The 17993-nt window shown below is 44.3% G+C and overlaps 1 protein-coding gene across 4 annotated transcripts in view; it reads left to right on the top strand.

Moving 5' to 3' along the window:
• Window positions 1-4804: 4804 nt before the first annotated feature.
• The window catches only part of MTHFD1 (methylenetetrahydrofolate dehydrogenase, cyclohydrolase and formyltetrahydrofolate synthetase 1), a 74643-nt gene continuing 61454 nt past the window's right edge, over window positions 4805-17993 (top strand). The window contains exons 1-2 of one of the 4 annotated variants that reach the window (XM_037901107.2): window positions 4805-5019; window positions 17052-17136. In XM_037901107.2, the coding sequence (XP_037757035.2) occupies window positions 4841-5019; window positions 17052-17136 (264 nt within the window). In that variant the 5' untranslated portion in view covers window positions 4805-4840. Of the gene's footprint in view, window positions 5020-5114; window positions 5425-5635; window positions 5655-17051; window positions 17137-17993 lie in introns of those variants that run through there. The other 3 variants (XM_043548472.1, XM_043548474.1, XM_043548473.1) reach the window with 3 other exon arrangements.

The following is a 17993-nucleotide window of genomic DNA, read 5'->3' as shown; positions in this document are numbered from 1 at the left end:
GAGAAATTGGAGAGAATCTAGAGGTGAGCAACAAAAATGATAAAAGGTTTAAGAAAATCTGACCACTGAGAAAAGGTTAAAAAAACTGGTTATGTTTAGTTTTGAGCAGGGAAGATTGAGGGGGGACTTGAAAAGTCTTCAAACAGGGCTGTTATAAAGAGGATGATGGTCAATTGTTCTCCACGTCCACTGAAGGTAGGACAAGACGTAATAGGCTTAATCTGCAGCAAGGGAGATTTAGGATAGATATTAGGGAAAGCTTTATAAGGCCAATGTGATGCAGCAGTGAAAAAGGTTAATGCAATCCTTAGATGCATCACGCGAGGTATTTTCAGTGGAGATAGGGAAGTGTTATTACTGTTATACAAGACAATGGTAAGACCTCATTCAGAATACTGTGTGCAATTCTGGTCTCCCATGTTTAAGAAAGATGAAGTCAAACTGGAACAGGTGCAGAGAAGGGCTACTAGAATGATCAGAAGAATGGAAACCCTACCTTACTAGATGAGACTTACAGAGATTGGCATGTTTAGCTGAACAAAACAAAGGCTGAAGAGAGGCATGATTGCTGTCTATAAATACACCACAGGGATAAACATCAGTGAGGGAGAGGAGTTATTTAAGTTAACCAATGTTGCCACAAGAACAAATGGATATAAACTGGCCATCAAAAAGTTTAGGTTTGAAATTAAACAAAGGTTCTAACCACCAGAGGAGTGATGTTCTGGAACAGCCTTCCAAGGGGCATAGTGAAGGCAAAAAAACTAACTTGTTTCAAGACTGAACTTGATAAGTTTATGGAGGTGGATGGTATAATGAGGTCGCCTCAAATGGCATATGGCCCATTGCAACTGCTATTAGCAAACATCTCAAATGGCTGGAGATGGGACACAATATGGGGAGGACTCTGAGTTACTACAGAGAATTCTTTCTCAGGTATCTTCCTGGTGGGTCTCACCCACGTGCTCAGGGTCTAACTCAGGGGTTCTCGCAACAAATTTTTTGGTGGCCTCAGCATGCGGCCACCAACTCTCACTGGTGGCTGCACTGATACTTTCCCCCTAAAATACTTATTTAACTTTAGGGGGAAAAAATTAAATATGCACAGATTCACATCCAAATAATTATAATGTATATTAATAGGGTTTTTTGGCAGACTCAATAACAAAAATAATGCTGCCTCCCCCTTTGCCCTCCACCCCCCCCCCCCACATCCAGGGCTTAGTGGGTCCTAGGGCTTGCTGTGAAAAGTGATATTTGTATATTTGTTAATATCTCAGCTCGCTTAGCTACCTGGGAGGCTATGAAAAGTGATAACTGATATTAACAAACATACAAGTATCAGTTTTCACAAATAGCTAGTAAGTCTGCTGGGGAGGCCAAAGTGGGAGGCAGCAGGGACCAGAGGCGATGGATGCGGGGCAGGGATGGATGCGGGGCTGGGGGAGGCAGCGGAGGCCTGGGGCAATGTGGTCTAACTGATTGTGATATTGGGAGTTTGGAAGAAATTTTTCCCCAGGTCAGAGTGGCAGAGACCCTGGACATTTTTTGCCTTTCTTTGTAGTGTGGGGCACAGGTCACATGCTGGTTTGAACTAGAATAAATGGTGAATTCTCTGTAACTTAAAGTCTTTAAATCAAGATTTGAGGACTTCAGTAACTCAGCCAGAAGTAATGGGCCTACTACAGGAGAGAGTGGGTGAGGTTCTGTGGCCTGCGATGTGCAGGAGGTCAGACTAGATGATCACAGTGGTCCCCTCTGGCCTTAAAAGTCTATGAGTCCATGAGGGTAGTTAAGCTCTGGAAGAGGCTTCCAAGAGAGGTTGCTGAATCCCCGTCATTGGAAGTTTTTCAGAACAGGTTGGACAAACACCTGTCAGGGATGCTCTAAGTTTACTTGGTCTGCCTCAGCACAGGGGACTGGACTTGAAGACCTCTCAAGGTCCCTTCCAGCCCTACTTTTCTAGGATTTTCTGATTATTTGTATTACCTTAGTGCCTAGGAGCCCCGTCCCATGGATCAGGAGCCCTTTGTACTAGGCACTGTACAAACAAATACCGAGAGTTGACAAGACTGGATTAGTATCCACTGATTCTGATGGCAGCGGTTGCTGCTGCAGCACTCTCCTGGATAGGTGACCGGAAACATTTTTTATAAGAGAACTGTGCTTCTTTTCTTTTTGATGTGTGGGGAAAGGCCTGAATGTTTTTGTTTGTTTAATCCTGCTTGGGTTTTTTTACATTAGCAATTTTAGGAATGCCAAGTTTGGAGTTCCCTGGTTTTGCTGGTGGATGGGTTGTCTCAGATGTTTTTTGTGAGTTTTCTCAGCCTTCGTTGAAGGAGTGGGGTGCGTTCAATCTTTTTTACAGAGCCATATTCTCTCCCACTTGTTCATTCAGGCGTTTGAGTTAGAGACATCAACAAAAGCAAACAAGACAGAATTTTAAGCAAGCTGTGGGGGAAATCATTTCTCTCAATTAAATGGTTTTAATTGTATAATCCTACCAGATTTCTGTAGAGACATCCAGGGATAAAACAGGGTACCAGAATTTCTAATGGAGAGTAGGGAACTTTTAAAGAATGAAAGAGAAAGCTCTTGCAAGCTTTCTTTATGTATCATATAGAAGCAAAAAAGGGAATGACTCAATTTATTCCCCTCCCTTACAGGTTACCTTTAAAGGGAAGTGTCTGGGTTTTAACACTATGGTTACAACGTATTATGAAGTTAATGTTGTTTCTTTCTTAGTGAAATTATTTTATGGGTCAAGAGATACTGAAGTTTTCACCCAGTAAAAAGCAAAGCAAAGTAAAGCAAATGTCCAGCTGACTGGGGGGAAAAAACAAAAGCAGGGAAGACACACTCCCAGATAAGTAACTTTTCACCCTTTAAACTAGTCACTGGTTTTACTCCACTATTTGTCAATTATTATGGCATCCTGAGGTTAACAGAGAATATGAAGGCCTAATCCTGGTTTAGCCCATACTCACATGAGATGCCTCATTGGTTTCAACAGCAGATATATCAGGGGTTTACTTCATCCATCTCTTGCCCTATGAATGTGGTTGTATACCTCTCTGAGAAAAGCAAACAATTATGCACAATATGCCTAGACAATGATTATTTCACTCACCACTGAAATGCAGCCCCCTCTCTAGAGGAACATAGCCACTGTTTAATAGAACACAGCAGCAACAATATATAAAAGTATGGCAATCTTGTACCACATTTTACCATACTGCACTGTGAGGCTTCCTCTTCATTACAGGATGGGCTGTGCCTGACATGGGAAGGGTTGTGTTGAGACAGTCTGACCATCCATCCAGCTCTGGGAGCCTTTTACCCTTAGCTGCTAATGTTACTCCTGTGGGCTTCCTGTGCCAAAAAAATAAAAATTGTGTGCACAATGTTATAAAATTCTGCAAATTTTATTTGTCAAATAAATGTGGAGGCTCCAGCATGGCATTGGGGAGCACAGGTTACTGGCACAGAAGTTGGAGATCACTCTGCAGCTCCACGCCAGGACATGGATTCAGCGGTGAGGCTGCACCCAAGGACACAGCACAAGGACCAGGCCTGCCCCAGAAACACCCCTGGGCCCTGCCCCTCCATGCCAGGTGCACCAGGTGTGAGTAGGCAGACTCAGCCCAGCAGGATCCAAGTGCAGAGGGGATTAGTGTGGGGGGATCCAGCTGTGGATTGAGAGAGTTCTGTGTGGGGCAATCTAGGTGCAGGTGGCTCAGTGGGGGATCCAGGTGCAGGGAGCGGTCTTGATGCACAGGGGCTTGTTGGGAAGTTATGGGTGCAGCGGTAATGGGACTCTGCAGGGGGGTCCAGATGAAGGTGTTGGGGCTCGGGGGCGGGGGTCTAGGTGTGGGGAGAACAGAGCTGAGTAGGGCAATCTGGGTGTGGGATAACCAGTGGGGGGCAGTCCAGATGCTGGGGGAGTGGGGCTCAGTGGGGTGGGCATCCAGGTGCAGCTAGTTGGGGCTTGGTGGGGTCGGGATCTTGGTGTGGGTGGCTTGATGGGGTGGTCCAGGTGCAGCGGAGTGGGGCTTATCGGGGAGGTTCTGAGTGCAGAGGCGTGAGGCTTGGCAGGAGGGTCTGGATGCACCGGGGTTGGGTGGATGGGGGAAGCAGCTCCTTGTACAGGGATCCCTCCATCTGCAGCTGAGGAGCAATGGATACAGGAAGTGTGTGCGTGAAGGGAGTTTGCAGATCTTCCTGCAGCCGGGGGAGAAACCTGGAAGTGGGTCTGACCCAGTCCCAGATGCCATGCAGGGAAAGAGGAAGTCCCGTCCTCCCTAGCCAAGCCGGGACTAGTAGCTGATCCTAGAACGGGATAGGAGCCACCAGCCAAGTCTTCCCTGGTCCTGCCCCACAGTGATTTACCTCTCTGACAGCTACCCGGGCACCCAAAACAGACGGCTGGGGAGGGTTGCCTGGCCGCTCTTGTGGCTTCCCTTTGCTTCCCCCTCAGAAAGTCATTTTTTTCTGTAGGGAAGCAAAGAAATCTGTGGGGGACATGAATTCTGTGCCTGCGCAAGGGTGCAGCATTCCCCCAGGAGTAATTTAATGTGGCCACGCTCCACAGCCCAGAGGCTGCGGTGGAGACCGGGACCGCCTTCTCTCCCACAGGCTCAGGATGGGGGTCAGGCCTAGCCGGGCTGCACTGGTGCAGCAGCTACCGCCTGCGGTGAATGTGACCCCCGATGGGGCCCGCCAACAGCGTGGGTCACAACAGCAGGATTATTAATTGGCTAAAGAGGGGCGGGCGCTTGGCCTCGGGAGGCCTATGAGCCAGCGCAGCCGGAGGATCCCGCCCCCCGTCCCTTGCCGGCGCATGGGGGCGGGGGTGCCCGGCGGGCGCGGAAGCTCGGGCCACGTGGGTGCGGCGGGAGGGTGTCTGGGCTCGCTGGCGCAGCCACGCGCAATTGGAGCCTCGGGGAGCGCCGGGGCGGCCGGCGCGCGAGCAGTCAGCATGGCCCCCGCGCAGGTCCTCTGCGGCAAAGCCGCCGCCGCGTACGTACCCCGGGGCTGGGGCGCGCGGGCCGGGCCGGCGGCCGCCCGCAAAAAGGCTGCGCCGCTGGCAACGGGGGGCGGGTTCCCGGCTGCAGCCTGGCAGCGCCCCTGGGGCCCGTCTGGGTGCGCCCGCGGCAGCCAGGCCAGCAGGGCGGTGCTCCCGCTCCGCCCGGCTCTCCCCGGGGGTGCGGCGCGGCGCGTCCCGCTGCCGCCGGCGGGGCGCCTGCCTGGGGAGCCGCCTGCGCGGGACGGGAGACTGGCCGGGCGGGACCGAAACCAGCCCGTTCGCCTGGCCCGGGCCTGGGGAAACGGACCCCGCAGGAGCTGTTACTTCCCCGGGTCTCCGCGCCCGGGCTGGAGCGGGGACCTCTGCACTGTTGTTTCCAGCCCCGGGGCCCAGCCTAGGTTGACCCCGGCTCTGAAACCGGCTTCCGCGTGTTCGGAGGGGGTTATTTTGGGGGGGCAGGCTGGGTTGGGGGTGGGGTATGCTTCGGAATCGTTCCATGAAGTGTGAGGTACAAGGGCAAACACTCTTACATGGTGGGCTTTTTTTTGTTTTGTTTGTTTGTAAATGTTGGCTAGTCTTGAGCCTTCCAGTGCCAGGATGGATCCCTGGGTAGACAGGATGGTTTCTGGTAAATTCCCCCCCCCCCCCAGCCATTCACTTACCCACTTGTTCACTTGTCTGTCTCTCTTGGTGGCTGCTGCGCTGCAACCACTGCTTATGTTAATCCTAGCACTGTGACAGTCCCTGTGACCTTGTGCTCTTCTCCCCCCAAATGCTGGTTCCATCCATCTGTTGCCTTTCCTGATGTATTTAGATTGCATGTGCTCTAGGGTGAGGACCATGTGCATACTGTACATATTACGTGTGTACAGTGCCTAGCACAATGGGGTCTAGAAGTGCTATTGCAATTCATGTAATAATCTTGATGGGTTCAACATGGTGTTGTCTAGTAGAGTCCATAGATTCATAAATAGTAATGCCAGAAGGGACTGATTTCTCATATAGCACAGTCCATAGCCCAAAATAATTCCTGGAGCATATCTTTTAAGAAAAATATTCCGATTTTTATTTAAAGATTGTCCATGATGGAGAATCCATTATGACCTTTGGTAAATTGGCCCAGTGGTTAATGACACTCGCTTTTAAAAATGTACACCTTTTTTCCAATTTGAATTTGGCTAGCTTCAACTTCCAGGCATTGGATTGTGTTATACCTTTCTCTGGTAGACTGAAAGTGTTATTTTTTTATTATTAAGTATTTCCCATGTAGGTATTTTACAGTCTGTAATCAAATTACCCCTTAACCTTCTCTTAAGCTAAATAGATTAGCTCAGTGGTTTGAGCATTTGCCTGCTAAACCCAGGGTTGTGAGTTCAATCCTTGAGGGGGCTGTTAAGTTGATCTGGGGCAAAAAATGGGGATTGGTCCTGCTTTGAGCAGGGGGTTGGACTAGATGATCTCCTGATATTCTCTGATACAGATTGAGCTCCTTGAGTCTATCAATGTGAGGCATGTGTTCTAAAACGTTTGTCATTCATGTGGCTCCTCTTCTCCAAACCTTCTCAAATGTATCACCATCCTTTTTGAATTGTGGGCACCAGAACTGGACACAGTATTCCAGCAGCAGTCACACCAGTGCCAAATATAGAGGTAAAATAACCTGTCTACTCCTACTTGAGATTCCCCTGTTTATACATCCCAGGATCACATTATCTCTTTTGGCCACAGCATCACACAGCATGGGAGCTCAGCTTCAGTTGATTATCCACCATGACCACCATATCTTTTTCAGGGTCACTGTTTCCCAGGATAGAATCCCCCATCCTGTAGGTCTGGCCTACATTCTTTGTTCCTAGATGTATGCATTTACTTGTATTAAAACACATTGTTTGCTTGTGCTCAGTTTACTAAGCAATCTAGATAGCTCTGAATCATTAATCAGTCTCTTCATTATTTACCACTGCCCCAATTTTTTTGTCATCTGCAAACTTTATCAGTGATGATCTAATGTTTTCTTTCAAGTTATTGATAAAAATGTTGAATAGGATAGGGCCAGGAACCACTCCCTGTGGGACCCCACTGGAAACAGACTTGCTCAATAATGATTCCCCGTTTACAGTTAGGTTTTTGAAACCTATCAGTTAGCCAGTTTTTAATCCATTTAATGTATGCCATGTTGAGTTTATATGGTTCTCGTTTTTTAATCAAAATGTTTTGCGGTCGAAGACCTTACAGAAGTTTAAGGACATTACATCAACACTATTAATGTTGTCAACCAAACTTGTAATTTCATCAAAAAACATGGTTAGTTTGACAGGATCTATTTTCCATAAACCCATGCTGATACGCATTAATTGCATTAACAACCTTTTAGTTTTTTATTAATCGAGTCCCATATCAACTGCTCCATTATCTTGCCCAGGTCATCCCGTTTACCTTTTTTAAAAATTGGCGCATTAGGTTTCTTCCAGTCTTCTGGAATTTCCCCAGTGCTCCAAGACGTACTGAACAAAAAAAATCAACATTAATAAAAACTCTTGCGTGCAAGTTATCTGGGCCTTCTGATTTAAAAATATCTAACTCTAGTAGCTTCTGTTTAATATTCTCCAGAAATACTAGTAGAATATGATGAGACTTTATTTTCTGTTTTTTCCCCAAATATAGAACAGAAATATTTATTGAACACTTGTGCGTTTTTATTGATACATTCTACCATTTCCATATAGTAATGGGCCAATACTATTGTCAGGATTCTTTTTGATCCCAATATATTTTAAAAACTCCTTCTTATGTCCTTAATGCATCTGATGGCCATAGATTTCTTCTTGTGTCCCTTGGCTTCCCTTATCAATTTTCTACATTCCTAACATGGTTTATATTAAGTGCTATCAACTTCCCTTTTCTTCCATTTGTTGTTTGTTGTTTTTTTACAGCTGCCTTCACTTCCCCTCTAAATCGGGGTCACCTGTGTCAGCAAAGAAAAGCAGGGGTGGTTCTTTTAAATTGCTGCTGGTGGTGTTTGCTGTCAGTGAACAGCAGTAGCAAAAGAAGTTAAGTCACACTATAGATTTGCTCACCCCTTTCACTATTGTACTAACAGCACAATGGTCTGTGGGCAGGGAGAATGGAAAGTACTAAGACAGCATTGTACAGGAAAAAAGGTTATTAAAGAATCTTTAGAAATATTCAAAAACAAGTCATTTCAAACTACTTAAATAACTGTTCTGTCTTCTAAAATCATTCTCTCTTTAATTTTGTCTGCTTTCGTTCTCTATTACATCACTGGCCTAACATTACCCTAGTGGCATATAACTGACTGGCATTTGGTATCAGTCCTCATGCAGAGATAAATCATCTGCCTAAATGTTTGCAGTGTGGTGAAATCCCTTCTTACTTTTAAAAATCCGTTCTCTGTCTCCTGCTAGGATCCTCTCTAGGTTTCAGTAGTGGGAAATGAGGGTTTATGCAAGACTATGTTGTACCTTTAGTTTGCTTTCTTCTCTAAATATCCAAGTGGAATGAAAGAGCTTAATGTTCTCCCTTCTTCCTTGAAAGGCTTAGTACTAAATACTGTCTAGTGTTTCAAAGTGCTGGACAAATATTAACCCTATTTTACAGCTGGGGAAACTAAGACACAGATGTTGAAGTCAAAAATTACATCAGATCTGGGGTGAGACCTTGGGCCTGATTTTTCAGGGTGCTGAGCTGTGGCAGCTCCATTAACTGAAGTTGGGATTGTGGGTGCTCAGCGCTTCTGAAAATCAGGCCAAAAATGTCTCAAGCTGGACGTCCAAAATCAGACACTACTTAGAAAATGTGGATGTAAGGGCCATGTATCAAAGTGAGTTAGTGGCAGAGTTGGAACTCTTGAGTTCCAGTTTCTTAGTCTCTTGTGCTGTGCATTACACCATGCTGTGTCATGGTTATGGCACTCTGAAAGTCAGTGTTCTCAGAATTTTACACTTAATGCCTGTAGAATCTAATGGTAAAACTGGGGAAGTTTGCATGTTGTTACTGCTGCAGACTTCTTCTCTTACCTTTGGCACAGAAACAGGTCCTGAATTGTAGCAGATCCTCATGGGCCATAGTTGTTGCAGATATAAACTGATTTATAGGTCTCTGAAAAAAGTGGAGTACTTAAAATAATTTTGCTGATGTTTAGTTTGATAGTGAGTACTTTTTTGCCCTGTGTGCATTAATTAAAATTATCATAATAGAGTATTCATCTGAAAGATCAAACCTGCTAATTTTATTAGCAATATGTTTTATACTTGTCATTTACCTTAAGTTGATAAATCTACTAGAAAAACTTTGATTACTACATGTTATTTGTATTACAGTAGCAGCTAGACTGAGATTGGGACCCCACTGTGCCAGGTGTTGTCCAAATACTTAGTAAGAGGCAGTTCCTTCTCTGAAGAGCTTACAATCTAAATAGAAAAGTCAGACGAGTGGTAGAATTATTCCCATTTTATAGATGGTAAACAAAAGCATAGAAAGTCTAAATGGCTTGCCAAAAGTTACACTGGAAATCTGTAGCGGAGCTGGGGATTTAATGTCAATCTCCTGAATCCCTGCCCAGTGCTTACCACAGGACCTACCCTCCCATCCTATGCCAAAAAAAGACCAGCAGCCCCTTTAGTCATAGCTCAAACTGTGTGCTCCTATAGTCCATTACTTCGGTAAGACAGAATTGAGGGCTTTCATTGTGATGTATTGATCTCACTAACCATGTGGCTGCTATTGAATTCTTCTTTGTATTTTGCAATCAAAAGAGGCTGCTTTATATCACCTGCCTCTTGTTCTATTTTGATGCACAAGAGTAGCTATCTAAGAAAATAGGGTTACACCCAGTAGCAGTTCCACTCTAGTGTAAGAGGTGAATGCTGACAGTTCAGAGGAGAGATGTTTAAAGTCCTGACTGTTCGCAGCAAATAACCAAGTCACTTATCCCAGCAGAGCCATCAGCAGTGGTTCACAGATGGTAAGGCCTGAAGGGACCATTAGATCTTATTTGACCTGTATATCACAGGCCGTGGAATTTCATCCAGTTACCCATTTACTTGAGCCCAGTATTTTGTGCTTGTCTACAGCATGACTTGTATTTGGCTAGACTGTATTTTCCAGAAAGGCATCCAGTCTTGATTAGAAATCATCAAGAGATGGAGAATATACCACTTCCCTTAATAATTTGTTCCAGTGGTTAATCACCCTTCGTACAGAGATAAGGAGGGTAAGGTAATGTATTTTATTGGACAAACTTCAAAAGATATTACCTCACCTACCTGGGATCAATACGGCTACAACACTGTCAGTCACTCTTACTGTTTATTTAAAAACAAAGTGTCTTTCTTTTATTTATTTTGTCTTGGTTTAAGCTACATGTATATGAGGCAACTAGTCCTCTTAACCAGCCTGGAAAAAGAATGAAAAGAGCAAATTACCCTGCCACACTTTATAAATGGGCTTCCAGCCTAATTGATTTTCCAGGAGCAGTATGGAAAATAATTGCAGTTGGACATGCAAATAGCTCTCCTGCCTCCCAATTCCCCTGCTCCTGTCATGAGTTTGGTCAAATGTAGCAAAACCAGTAGAGTACATTCTGGGATGGAAGGAACCAGATTTTAGCTAGAATTTTTCAAATGAAGAAGATTGAGGGAAGTGGCTCCATATCTTTTAATGTTCTCTTTCTCCTCTGGATCCTATAGAGAAATGTTATATCAAAGAATTCTGATCACCCTTGAGATGGGACAAAGTTCAGGAATAAGTGTCTTGAGGCAATCAAACATGTAATCTAAGGTCCAGTAAAGGTCTGTCAATAGAAGAAGGTGTGTGGGTGTGTGGTTTTTCTAGGATTTTTTACAAGAAGCAATGATTGTTTATGTATAGGGAACTTGCTTCTACCACAGCTTGCAAAGTCAGGATTGTGTATGGTGGTGTGCGTGTGGTAATCACTTAGTTTTTGTAATGTCATGGCTTTAACCTTTTATCAGGGAAAGAGTCTATTTGGAGGTCAGTCAAATATTTACAGACTAGGAGAGTCGGATGACAGCTACACAATTCTTTCTTTTTTTAATGGAAGTTCCGAAGTACAGTAAATGTGAAAAAGGTGAGCTGAAAGTTAAAAGGACACAACTGTGTTGTAACTGTTTAGTTTCACCTGCGGAGACATGTGTACACTGTGGATGAAATGCTGGCCAGATTGGCAAAACTCCCATTTAGTTCAGGGGGGGCAGGATTTCACTCTGGGTATTACTGGTTGTTTTTGTTTTTATTCTTTTTAAAATACTGTGCTTTAGTCTTGTCTTTGTAGGATACGACCAGGTAAGCAGATGGCATCTAAGGTGTGTTAGCACTGTCGTTTTTATAATATGGACAGGCCCCAAACGTTTCAGGGGGTTGGGTGTCTTGGCTTTTGCATCTTGCTGTCTAGCTTTGTTTTCCTCAGGTTTTTGATACTTGTTGTCTTGTTTCCACAGCAGAAAGCCCTAGTTGAAGGAATGTGGTTCCTGACCCCTCTCCTGTGGTATAGAAATCATCTTGAAATTAGTTTGATTTCTCAGCCTTTTCAACCCAGTACATGAACTTCCCTTCCAAGGTGCCATTTGGCCCATAGAGTTAAAATCTTTCATGCTTCCTGTGGTGGGACAGATTAAATCAATTATGGTTCCATAGTCCAGCAGAAAACCTTACACAGCACAACTATGATTTGAGCCAGTCTCAGTTATAACATCTGAAGACATTCAAGGCCATGTCTGCATTCAAAGGCTTGCTATACTGGAAAACCCTCTTAATGTTGATGCAGCTTTACTGGCAAAAATGTCCTTTTGGTGGTATAACTTATACTAGTTCCCTGAGCAAAATAAGCTCTACAGGCAATTTAACTACTTTACTGGTATATTTGAGTCTACCCTAGGATTTTTGCCAGCGTGGATGTGCCGGCAAAAAATCGCACTCCTAACCAACATTGCTGTGGTGGCAAACCTTTTTAAACATAGACCGGGCCAAAGGCTATGCTCTAAACTGAACAGTAGTCAGGCCTTTTAGAAGTGAACAGCCTTCCCCTGTAGAGTAGCTGTCTGCTTCCAGGGAGGAGAGACTAAGTGACATGCCCAGGATCACATAGTGAATCGGGTAGAGCTGAGGCTATCCTCCTCCTTCTAGTCCCAGGCTCTGTCCCCTTGGTTAGTGCTCTCCCTCTGAGAACTGACTTAGGCCCGGTCTGCACTTAAAAATTAGCTTGACCTAGCTACATCACTGAGGGCTGTGGACAATTTGTGCTGTAGTTAGGTCGCTGGAAGAACGTTTGGAGAGGTGGATTATCTACCTCAAGGGAAAACCTCTTCTGTTGACGTAGGAAGCGTGTACAGTATGGCAGAAAGCGGCACACCATAGCTGTGCTGCTGTAGCAGCTGTAGTGTGGACATACCTTTATAGCCCTTCACAAATTTCAGAGATCAAGGACTTCCCGGTCCTCACAACAATCCTATGAAGTAGGAAGTCATGGCATCATTACTTTACAAAATGTAACACTTGTTTATATTTTATTATTTCTTTGGCTTTATCAGCTCAAATGCGAGAGAGAGATGCACTGCAGGATGGAGAGGAGACATGCCCATCACAACATGAAAAACATCCACAGCAAATGCCAATTGTGAAACTAGCTGAGATTAGCACAGCATAGCAAAACAAACTGTGTACTCTGTCCTCCCCAAATACCATCCCTCAATCAGTACCATTCCCCAAAAGCCAGGGCACCCTGAAACTCCGCAATCTAGGACAATTTCTGACCTGAGGGAAGCAAGTTCCACACAGAGGATGTCTTCCAGCATGGGCCTTTTTTATATTGAGGCAGGGAGCTCTAGCCTGAGTGCCTCCACTGATCGCACCTGGTGCAGTATGGCCCGGTGTGATGGCCTCTTAGCGAGGCAGGACACAGGCCAGTTAGGGTTTTACAGATAAAAATCAACGTCTAAAATTCCTCCTGGAAACCCACAGGCAGCCAGTGCAGATCACAAAGCACCAGTGCAATGTGCTTGCCTGGGGATGCCCTGTGTAGTAAGCAGGCTTCTCCATTCTGCACTGGTTTCAGCACTCAGATTCATTTAAGAGCTAACCCCAAGCACAGAGCACTTTGCAGCAGTCAGATCTTGAGGTGACACAGATGTGAATCACCATTATGAGATGTGCATCCAAAAGAAAAAGTTTCAATCTCCTGGCCAGACAGAATGAAACAGAAGCCCTCCCAGCCAGTTCTGAAACCTGATAATCAACTGTAATTGGGGAATCCAATCAGATCTGCTACTGCAGAATATCTCTAGTTCAAGGTGAACTGCAGTGTCTTGGTTTTTGTTTTTAAAAGCAAAATAATTCCACATAAATAATAATATATTTCAAAACAGAGCCCTCAGTTGATAAGAGCTGTTTTTTCCAAATATTTTTTTAAAATGTATTTATTTGTAATTAAGTCTGTAGATTTAAACATCCAAAAATTTCTTACAGCTGATCCTTATTAGTTTTCTTTCTTAAATAAACTTCAGTATGTGTGACTTTTACTTTTGCTTGCAACTGAAACAATGTAGTTGCTTTTTAGCAAACACTAGATGGCTTTCTAACAAATGACTTTTTTTTTTTTTTGGTGTGTGTGCTTAGAGAGCAGTAGGAACTTGCACTCCATTGAGTTTTCTCATGTTACTTTCTTGCTGTAGAGGAAAACTGAGCTAATCTTTTTTTTTTTTTTTTTTTTTTTTTTTAATGAATGCACTATGAGTTGAGGTAAGCCATGGCTCCTGATTCTGTATTAAATGAATGAATACCACAATATTCTGAAGTCCTCTTGTTAAGAAGGTAGAGGGAAACAAAGTTTTCAGTGAGAGTTGGATTGGGTCCTAACTTTACAAAGTTGACAGATCTGCACTGAAGACTTCTAAAGTACCGTATACTTTACAGTTTAGATCCTGGTTCTGCACATGCTTAAGCATGTGCTTAACTGTATGTATGAGTAATCCAATTTGGGTGACTACTTGGATGTGCAAAATTAAGCTCTTGCGTTTTTGCAGGATCAGGACCCTAGCTGTTTGCCAGTGCAGTAATTTACCACATCCTGTGTTAGCTTCATGACTTTCATGAGCATTTCGGGGTTCATCGGCATCGTACACAAACTTTGTTTCCAACAAAAGTAATCGCAGGGGTGTTTCCTTTAACAAGCATGTATCTTTAAAATACTTTCATATTTATCAGTAGTAAGATGATTATGCAATATTTAGCTGCTTTATAAAGATAAGATGGGATAATAATAAAGCATAGCTCTTATATAGCATTTTTTTTATCAGTAGGTCTCAAAGCACTCAAAGGGGGTCCAGGTTTTTATCCAGCTGGGGAAACTGAGGTACAGAGTGGTGAAGTGACTTGCCCAAGGTCACTGACCAGGCCTGTGCTTAAGCCAGGAATAGAACCCAGGTCTCCTGAAAGTCCCAGTCCAGTGGGGATGAATGTTCGTTTTGATTTTCTTAGGATTTTATATTGCCACCCATCACGAGGATCTGAGTGACTCTGAAGCTCAGCCTTTCCAAAATCACCTTTTCAGTCTGTGGACACAACTTATGGTACCTTGATCTCAGGGCACCCACGATCAGGTGAACAGGCATCTAAATAAGTACAATTTCAAGTGTAATTAACTGTGCCAGCAGAATTTTTATTACTGTGATAGCACCTGGAGACCAGGGCCCAGTTGTGCTAGGCACTGTCCTGGCATAAAAAAGAGACAGTGCCTGCCCCAAAGAGCCTACAGTCTCAGTGTACATATAGGCAATAGGGGGCTCAAACAGATGAAGCACAAGGAAATCAGATGATACTGATCAGCCTGAAAAACTGCCACAGCACACCAGTACCTAACCGTTGTTGAGTGTTTTGTAGGCATCACAGTTGGTAGTGGAGGCTGTCTTGAGACCTGCATGAAAGCCAGGACCTAAACAATTATTTTAAAAGTGGGATGAAAACAAAACTCTTCTACTAGAGTCTCCTGTTGGGAGACTTTGAAGAGTTCAGCCAGAAACGTGCAGCGGCCATCAAAAAAACGAACAGAATGATGGGAATCAATAAGAAAGGGATAGACAATAAGACAGAAAATATCACGTTGCCTCTGTATAAATCCATGGTACTCCCACAACTTGAATACTGTGTTCAGATGTGGTTGCCCCATCTCAAAAAAGGTATATTGGAATTGGGGGAAAAAAGGTTCAGAAAAGAGCAACAAAAATGATTAGGGGTATAGAACAGCTTCCATATGAGGAGAGAGTAATAAGACTGGACTTTTCAGCTTGGAAAAGAGATGACTAAGTGGGGATATGATAGCGGTCTATAAAATCATAACTGGTGTGGAGAAAGTAAATAAGGAAGTGCTGTTTACTCCTTCTCATAACACAAGAACTAGGGGCCACCAAATGAAATTAGTAGGCAGCAGGTTTAAAACAACAAAAGGAAGTATTTTTTCACACAATGCACAGTCAACCTGTGGAACTCCTTGCCAGAGGATGTTGTGAAGGCCAAGACTATAACGGGTCAAAAAAGAAATAGATAAATGCATGGAGGATAGATCCATCACTGGCTATTAGCCAGGAGGACCAGGGATGGTGTCCCTAGCCTCTGTTTGCCAGAAGCTGGGAATGGGCGAAGGGATGGATCACTTGATGATTGTGTTCTGTTCATTCCTTCTGGGGAACCTGGCATTGGCCACTGTCGGAAGACCAGATACTGGGCTAGATGGAGCTTTGGTCTGACCCAGTATGGCCATTCTTACGTTCTTAAATTCAGCCAGACCCTTGGGTGCACCTGTGCTCCTGCAACTTTTCCACTCTCTGCTTGATCTCAGAGGCAGCATCAGGCTGGTTTGTTCCCCTCTCGTGCAAGTTAGAGCTGCCTCAAGGGTGGTTCCAACCCACCCAAGTTGCAGGAGTGCAGTGTGCTCTGATCATGTCCTTTCTTGCCTCTGGCCTCCCTGGGGTTGGGGCTAAGCGGGTGGCCTAGTGCCGGCTCCACTGGCTTTACATCACCCTGGAATTCCCTTCTGCAGCAGGAATCCCATGCTGCCATACTGGGGGAGCTCCTTTCCATTTCTGCCGTGGGAGTGGGGCATTGGAGCTGGAGCCGTGGCTCAGGCTCTGGCCCTGCATGATCACGTGTCTAAGACTTAGCAGGGTTCCTGTTAATGGTGACCTTGTCCCTGATTATTTTATTTAGTGTTTTTCCTGTAACACCCATCACCATGGTATCTGGGCACTTCACAGACATAAACTGACTCTCACAAGATCCCTGTCAGCTAGGGAAGTGCTGGCGCTGGTTTGGGAACTGCAGCAGCATTCTTCTGTCCAGTATCGTATCCATGGCTGTAGACACATATATAATGGAGTTCTGTGTGTTTCACCCATCAGATGTTTGGCGCCCACACAGACCTCCCTCATGGGAAAACTGTGGGTTGATCATAAATGTATACTCGGTGAGAAGTAGGTAGTAGGCAGGCCTAGCAAAATCCTGAGTATACCACCTGTAAACTGAAACCTTATATCTTTTGCCCAGCATCTGGATGAAGGACTAAAATCTTAGGCCATGAAGTTTATTGTTGGTCTTGGTAGCTGAATAACTGCCTTGGTAGTCATGAGTAACTGGGGTGCTCATCCTATTACCAGTAGCTACCTGAATACCTTTGAGGGTCTGGGCCTTAGAAACCTCCTTCTATTTTGACTTGCTTTAGACTATTCTGATCATTCTCTCCCATGAAACTGGTTGGTAAGGTACTGAATGGAGCGGGCTGCAGACAGGTGTGGTCGTACATTTTGGGATTGGGAATCAACATACCCTGGTGACTGTCTGGAATTTCAATTCCGTGCTTTAAACCTTTTTATTTTTCCTATGTCTCTTGAGTGCCGTGCAACTGCTGTGAGGATGAGAGAACTTAGAAGTATAGGGTGGGATTTTCAAAAGCCCAATTTCTTGGTTAATTTCTGTTGTTTTTCCCCTCCTATCCCAGGCAAATGAGAGAGAGACTGAAGACTCAAGTTGCTCAGATGAAGGAGAGAGTCCCTGGATTCAGACCAGGGCTTGCAATTTTGCAGGTATTGTTGCCTTCTTTAAAAATAAAAAAAAAATGAAAAAGTCCTTCTGCTCTGTAATGCTAATTGTAAGACCATGGAAAACTGATTGTCTTCATCTGAAACGACTCAGTAAAATAATGCTTTAAAACAAAAATTCCTACTGAACACAATGTAGCAATGTGATTATCTGTGTGTCTGTTACTGGGGTCCAAGAAAAGTCGTCCCCCGCCCCCCTCGAACCTGTCTGACCTTCCCCTCAATCTGGTTTGATTTGTTTTCATTCTTCTTCTTTTAATGTGAAAACACTTCACAAGTATAGACTGCTACACAAATCCTGTATTATCTACTAACAGCAAACCTCTCTAGTAGACTCTGTTTCACGTCTTTTTACCTTATATGACCGCAAGGTACACCAGCTTTTGTAATTCCCACAAACATAGGTTGTTGCATCAGAAATCAGCTTAATGATGTGATGAGTATTAGGGTGATTGACTCAGTTCTTGCTGCTAGGGAATGTGAAAGAGAATCTAACATGAAAAAGTTTAGTTACTGTGAATGTAACAAAACTCTGCGAGCTGTAGTCTGGCTTTTCCATGGCACCCATCCAAACATAAAAGCCATCCTGCAAGCCCAAATGGGAATATTAGCGTGAGTAAAAGTGCAGGCCTATACATTTGGCAGAATGCAGTGTCTTCTATTGCTGTTGTGAAAAATAGAAGTTGTCTGGTCAGAAGCATTTTTCAATCTCAAATTGAGTAGGTGTAAAGAGCAGCTGTCATGTCACAGGAATGAATGCTGTGGGTGGAGAGAATTTATGGGATTTGAAATGAATGTTTACAGAAGTGGTCTCTGTCCTTGTCCACCCTCATTTATCTGTC

This window comes from Chelonia mydas, chromosome 6 (genome assembly GCF_015237465.2).
Source record: "Chelonia mydas isolate rCheMyd1 chromosome 6, rCheMyd1.pri.v2, whole genome shotgun sequence".
NCBI classification, from domain to species: domain Eukaryota; kingdom Metazoa; phylum Chordata; order Testudines; family Cheloniidae; genus Chelonia; species Chelonia mydas.
The sequence above is the reverse complement of the archived record's forward strand: the minus strand, read 5'-3'. Positions and strand labels throughout refer to the sequence as shown.